Below are 7,594 nucleotides of genomic sequence, written 5' to 3' on the forward strand. Positions count from 1 at the left end.
TAGTATTGTTTTTTTAGTTTATTTTTAAATNTGATGCAAGATTGTCTAATTGACTTTAATTCAATTAGATTTTCAATATTCGGATTTNTTAGATATTTTGTATACAGTTTGGTTTTTTTATTTAACATTATTTTAAGATCATCAGTTATCCAAGGTTTATCACGTAATATTTTTTTAATTTTTCTTATTATTTTAATTCTTTAATTTTTTTTTAATTTTTCTTGCTGATGAAATACGACAGCATTCGTTAAAGTTCTTTACAAAAATCTCTATGAATCGTTGAAACCCGACATTTACATCCTCACAGTTTAAAACGTTTGACCAGTCCATGTTTATTAAATATTCGTATACATACATACATACATACATACATACATACAAACATACATACATACATACATACATACATACATACATACATACATACATACATACATACATACATACATACATACATACATACATATATACATACATACATACATACATACATAAAGAAGACAGGTTGACAGACAGACATACAGACAAACAAACAGACGTACAGGCATCTCATTGTTGTTACTGGACAGACTGTTTATATTTTCAGGAGTTGAGAAAATAATAATTGTCGTAGTGAGCCAATACATCGTCAATAACAATGAACAATAAAAATAATAATAATAATAAAATAATAAAAAAAAAATTATAGCTCATCCCAAAAAATCAGCAGTAGAAATAATAACTAGAGTAGTAGCAGTAAAATGCATTAACATTTGAGTAGTATTAGCGGCAGCAGCTCTAGTAGTAAAAGTTATAGCAGCTAGTAGTAGCGGTGGTAGCAGCAGTAGCAGCAGTAGCAGCAGTAGAAGTAGTAGCAGTAGAAGTAGTAGCAGTAGTAATGTTGATAGTATTGATAGTAACGGTAACAATAACGATACTATTGCTATGGACGATAGGGATTTATATGAAACATTAAAAATATTTCCCCAGAGGTAATTATCATATTTACGATTACTGTTGTCATTGGTGGAGTCATAATAAAAATCATAATAAAATAATAATAATAATAAATATTAATAATAATAATCAGCATAATTTTTTTATAATAATAGTATTAAGATTGGAAAAAATATTGTTAACTTATAAAGTAACGATTACGAGACAAAAATTCAATTAAAAATAATTTGAGAGCAAGCAGAAGTAGTAAGAATAATGTATAATTTATCAAAATTTCAATGTTAAAATGATCCAATTTTCAAACGCTGTTTTTGCTTGGCTATCACACACCGGCGATTCAAGATATGCAAAGAGGATACACTGAATCATTAACTTCATCGTCATCATTATTATCATCATCGTCGTCGTCGTCATCCTCCACGTTGTAATCACAACGTCTAGTTTTTTGTTATTGTGAATAATTTATGAAGAAGGTCATCATTATTAATTCCATGTTTATCATCATCATTTTTCTCATGACAATTTTATTTATGACTCAACTAAAATTTGTTTTTACCGAACCACACCACCACGTAGCTGCCACACCACCATATAGCTGCCACACCACCATGTAGTTGCCACACCATCATGTAGCTGCCACAACATCATGTAGCTGCCGCACCATCATGTAGCTGCCACACCATTATGTAGCTCATCATCTGCGCTGCTGCTTATTATACCAGATGAGAATGAAGTGGAAAAATATTAATTGAAATTGATAAATAGGAATAAAAGTGCCAGTAAAACAGTGTACGATCATTTCAGTAACGAAAATAATCATTATAAAAGATGTTATAACTACCAATTATTCAATAACCACCATTTTATGGAAACTCGCTAAACCACCATTATACAGTAGAATAAATAAACCAACAAACAAACCATTGCCGTGTTTGAACCACCAATTAGGCGAAGACCCAAGGGCATTTTTGACCTTTCAATGAAAAGGTCAGTGACGTCATCGGGATGGCGTGATGACGATGCTGATGATATTTGTGACGTCACAGGTTGATGATGGTGGTGGTGGTGACGATCGTTGCAGGAGATGAGCACGTCGTCGTCGTCGTTGTTGTTGTTGCTGTTCAATAGATGCATGCTGGCCATCAACTCCTCATCCTCTTCATCATCGTCGTCGTCGTCTTCATTATCGAATTGTATATCTGGACGTGTGTGTATGTGTGCGTGGTTGTTTGTGTGTGTGTGTGAGTGTCTGTGTGTGGTTGTTTGTGTATGTGAGTGGTTGCTTGTGTGTGTGTGTGTGTGTGTGTATGTGTGTGAGCGTCTGTGTGTGGTTGTTTGTGTATGTGAGTGGTTGTTTGTGTGATTTTGTGCTCGTTTTTTTTCTTTCTACGATTGCCAGTGTTGTTTTCGTTGAATAAATAATGAATATGTCCATCAGGAATATATATAAAAGGTTGCAGTGCAGTAGAGGTGCGGTGACGATGATGATGATGATGATGAAGGAAACGATGATGGTTGATGATGGTGATAATAATTTTAAAAACGAGAGTGCAGACTATGATGATGATGATGACGATGATGATGATGATGAAGAAGATGATGATGATGACGAGGATGATGACTGAAGAGAAATAATAAAGACGTTAATAAGAAGCATGATCGAGTGATGATGATGATTTTGATGGCGATGATATGAAAGTGATTAAGAGAATGAAGACGTTGAAGAATCTGACGATGATAAAAAGCTGACCATTAGAATCGGATCTTGGAATGTCCTGCTTGCTAGCTGCTATTGTGACGTCACTTCTTGGTGGATGGGAAGGAGGAGGATGAGGAGGAAGAGGATGAGGTAGAGATTGATGTGTTGTGGGCTCATTCTGATAAGATACAAAATTTTATAAAAATTCAAGTTGCTTTTTCATTTTAAATTTTTTACAATTCTTTCGTTAGAACTTTTCAATTAGACTGAAAACAGACACGCGGTTTATCTAAATGCACGTAAATCTATAAACTACACACGTCGTATTTAACAGGCTAGGATTATCTTGCACTTGAACACGGTCACGACGACATCAGAGCTAGGTACCTTAACCGTTACGCCATCACGTGGCTTTTTTCAAGATATATGTCTGACAATTACACTTACGATTGTGATGACTTATATATTTAACATTTACGCACTTTTAAATGTGGATTCGAAACGAAATCAAACAAATTGGATTTTTATGGGAAAAAATTTGTGTTTGAAGTAAAGAGTTCGTTCATTAAAAGTTTCTACCAGACATGATAAGCTTCGTGTATGAAAGTAAATTCGAAGAGATGTATGAATATTTTTTTAATTAATCTTCCTTTTGAAAATAAAAAACAAAAAATACTTTTGAGACAGCCACGTCTGAGTAATTAAAGTTTTTTTCATCTTAGTTTTTCTTATTTTTTCCTAGAATTAATTAAATTATTATTTTTGTGTCTTTCTTCATTTGAAGAAAAAATATTTTTATCGATTTTTTTTCAAAATAAAATAACATTTTCACCAATTATTTTATTCTACGATAAAAACAAACTTTAACACTTGAATTTTTACTCAATTTATTTCAATTTTTCGTAGAAGAGCATAAAATTGAAGGAAGCTCCGGAGAATGTTAAACAGACGAACAGACGAATTATTGAAGCAGAACTAAAATAAACATTCATTTTATCTTTTACCGAATGCAAGTTCATTTTTTTCTGTTGCTTTTTTTCTATCATTATCTTTTTCACATATTTTTTGCCATTTCTGTCTGTCCGTACTTCGCACAACTCAATTTTTTTCTCTGCTGCATTATTCAAACTTTTTTTACGTTCTCCTCGTTCTTCATTTCATTCTTTTAATTATTTGCTTTTAACATTTTCCGCAGGCTAAATTATTGTCCGATGAAGATGAAGGGGCAAATATGTTTAGAGATAAATTAAGTGTTTTTTTTCAACAATTTGCACTTACCTTACGTACTTTAATGTCTATCATACACGTTTCATTTTGTGTGTGTGCGTGCGTGTGTGTGTGCGCGCGCTTGGGTGTGTATTCTAATACGTGTGTATGTATGAATGCATGTATGCATGTTTGTGCGTGCATGCACGAATGCGTAGTCTGTACAAATTTTGTGTACATTTAGGTATAAATCGATAGTAGAGTTTTGCATTTGTCTAGATAGCTCGGTTGATAAGATGTCTCAACATTTCTTTGCAGCTCCTTCATGCTATCCTCAAACCCATTTGTCCTCTTCAAATATTTACATTTTTGTTTGCGTGTGTATATTTGATCTTTTATTTGATTTCTTTGTTTTGTTTTTTTTTTCTTTGCATAAATTGTAGTGTGACTTATTGATTGTAATCAACGTTTGAATGTTTGTCGATCCATTCATGCATGCTTCATTTAACAAACTCAAATTATTATTTTTTTAAATGTTTGTTCTTTTGTTCAAATGTTGGTTTTCATTGTTGGCTCACTTGTTTGTATCCTTGAATAAAATTGCTGTTTTTAGTGTTTCATTTTTTTCCTTATTATTTTTATTTGCTTTTTGACTGTTTCTCATTAATCACTATCATTTTCAAACGCGTCAATTTAACGGATCACTCGTTCATTCATTCTTTCAATCATTCATTCATCCATTTATTCATTCATTCATTCATTCATTCATTCATTCCTTTTTTCATTTATTCACTCACTTATCGTGTTTGGGGATAACGTTCGGTGAGTTTGTTATTTTTTAAAATGTTTTTTACAATATGACTAATCAACTCAGAGCTAAAACCAATTAAACAACCAACCAGCCAACTAATTAAGCAACCAACTAATCAACCAGCCAACCGGCCAACCAACTAATAAACCAACCAACCAAAAACCCAAAAAAAGTCAACTTTAAACAACCAACGCAATCAAGAACGACAACTGCCTAAACACATAATTTTTAATAAAAATCAAATGTCGTCAATAATTAAAAATACATACATAAACATAAATATACAAACTTAATTACATTTTTACAGATCTTAACATAGCCAATTATTACAAAAAAATTTTAAGTTTTTAAAAGCACTTAAAAACATTCTGCCTCCACTCGGCATCGTATATTTGCGTATATGGAGAGGCTTGCAAACAAAAACCCATTCCAGAAACGACGTGTGTGTATAGACATACAAACGAATACACACATACGTACACACACACACACACACACACACACACACACACACACACGCACACACACACATTAAACTTATTGAATGCAACCATTAAGCTCCCCTTTAAATAGCGTGTGCATGCCTTATAAGAGGGTTTCTTTAAAAAATACTTGCACTTTGTAATTCCTTCTGTATACACACGCATTTGAAAAACATCTGCTTATCTGGTTGTTGTTGAATTTGCTGTTGTTGTTGTTGCTGCTGTTGTTGTTGTTGTTGCTTGTATGCAATTTATTGCGATTGTTAAACATATTAAACTTGTTGAATCAGTTAATTAGTTGTATGCTGGTGCGTTCGTTATGAATTGTGGATGTTACAATTTTATATATATATATAATATTACAATGTATTGATGTTACAGTGTAATGATGTTACAATGTAATGATGGTACAATGTAATGATGCTATAAAGCCGTGTGAAGAGTTTTAGCTGTGTGATTGTTGAATATTGTATATCCCATCCCACAGTCACAATGTTTGCTCACGTTTTAAATTTGTTTACAGTGCAATTTTAATGTTATTATTTTCTATACACACTCGTCTTGAGCAAATCTGTTTAAATCATTCATACAGTACAACAGTTCAACATCGGGTGGAAAGTTTTTTTTTAAAAGACAATTCAACTGCTTACTTGGCTGCCGGTGCCGTTACTTCTCCTGTTAATGTTGTTGTTTTTGTTGATGTCACTGTTGTTGTTGTTGTTGTTATTGGGGGTGGTGTTATTGTTGTTATTACTAGTGTAAGTTAAGTCGGTGAGAGCGGTAGAATGGGAAGTTGTAATTTGTTTATGTCTCTCCACGTCATCCATGCATGTTGCTCCACTTCTACCATCCCCGCCACCACCACCACCACTTCTACCACCACCACCACTTGTACCATCGTCACCAGCGACTTTGGCCACTGCCAAAATTTTTCCACCTTTCGTTGGTTTCTCGTTTTTCTCTTTCAACGACAGCCTGCCCGCGTATGTGTCGCAAATTTGTTTCAGATCCCACTCGTTACTGCTCCTACTAGTAGTAATTTTAGTTGTTGTAGTTGTAGCTGTAGTTGTTGCGATCGTGTATGCTGTTGTTTTGTTTTTCGTGACGTTACTACTACTGCTGCTACTGCTGCTACGGTTGTCGCCGTAATCGCTACGGCCTCTATGAATGGAAGTCTTGAGTGTGAATGGAAGGTAGAATAAATAAATAAATATTGAATTCTGATTGTTTGACCTAGCCTTATGCGGCCAATGGTGTTTTATGAATATTTATGAAGTAGTCTTATGAATATTTATGAAGCTGTCTTATGAATATTTATGAAGTTGTTTCTTTATGTACTGGTGTGACATCTGGGGTGTGTTTTTTTGTAGTTGCTCTGGCGTGTTTAATGTTTGTGTTGTGTCGTGTATAGTTATTTAATCTGGTTAAACATTTGAATGGATTGTTTGTTGTTTATGTTTAACTACAAATTAGATGAATATTTACAATAAATAGCGTCGTCATCATCTATGGTCGGGCCGATTACGATGCTGGCGACAATGAAGATGATGACAGTGAAAATGATGTTGATGATGAGAAGGATGAAGTTGATGCTAATGAAGTTGATGATTATGACGAATATGATGACATAAATAATGATAATGATAACGCAAATGAAAATAAAATGAGAAACAGCCATCGATTGAATGGTGGAGAAGAAAGCTTTGGGTCGTGAAAGACTGTAGCTGTGAAGATGACGACGATAATAATAAAAATATAAAAGTAGTGACGATGATAATGACGTTGATATTTATAATTATCTTAATAAGAGTGATAACGGCGACGATGACGATGAAGGTAGGATCATCTTTTCTAAGTATCACATGATCGTCAATTACAGTATCAAAACAGAATCATTACTATTAACATCATTATCATCATTATCATCATCATCATTATCATTATTATTATGATGAAAAGATAACTAACGGATGAAAACCGGAAAGAGTTGGATAGATTGAGAGGGATGGCTGCCATGTGATCCATGTAGTTTGCCTGCCTGCATTCATTCATTCATTCATTTCTTCATTCATTTCTTCATTCATTATTATTATTTTATTATATTTTTATTCTACATTCATTCATTCATATCTTTATCCGTTATTATTATTAATTCATTCAATATTATTATTGTCACGTTATTTTCTTTAGTTATTTTTCCTAGTAGTAGTAGTAGTAGTAGTAGTAGTAGTAGTAGTAGTAGTAGTAGTAGAAGCAGTGCTTGCCGCTTTTAATTATGACAACGATCAAACAAATTATTTTAAACTTCTTGAAACTTTCCTAGAAAAATGCATTATCGCGAAAATTTATTATCAACATTATCATTGCCATAGTTATTAACATTATCATTACCATAATTATTATCATTTTCATTACCATTATTATTATTATTGTTGTTTTTAGTAGTAGTAGTAGTAGTTG

General features: G+C 32.9%; 1 protein-coding gene across 1 annotated transcript in view; it reads right to left on the bottom strand.

Annotated features, from left to right (window-relative positions):
- HELRODRAFT_170842 (hypothetical protein) overlaps positions 1-7,159 on the bottom strand; it is a gene marked incomplete at both ends in the record, with an annotated part of 14,328 nt that extends 7,169 nt beyond the window's left edge. The window contains 4 exons of the mRNA XM_009016669.1: positions 1,858-2,135; positions 2,687-2,813; positions 5,785-6,309; positions 7,103-7,159. Coding sequence (XP_009014917.1) covers positions 1,858-2,135; positions 2,687-2,813; positions 5,785-6,309; positions 7,103-7,159 — 987 coding nt within the window. The remainder of the gene's footprint in view (positions 1-1,857; positions 2,136-2,686; positions 2,814-5,784; positions 6,310-7,102) is intronic.
- Between the last annotated feature and the right edge of the window lie 435 nt (positions 7,160-7,594).

The sequence above is a fragment of the Helobdella robusta genome (genome assembly GCF_000326865.2).
Source record: "Helobdella robusta unplaced genomic scaffold HELROscaffold_19, whole genome shotgun sequence".
Classification (NCBI taxonomy): domain Eukaryota; kingdom Metazoa; phylum Annelida; class Clitellata; order Rhynchobdellida; family Glossiphoniidae; genus Helobdella; species Helobdella robusta.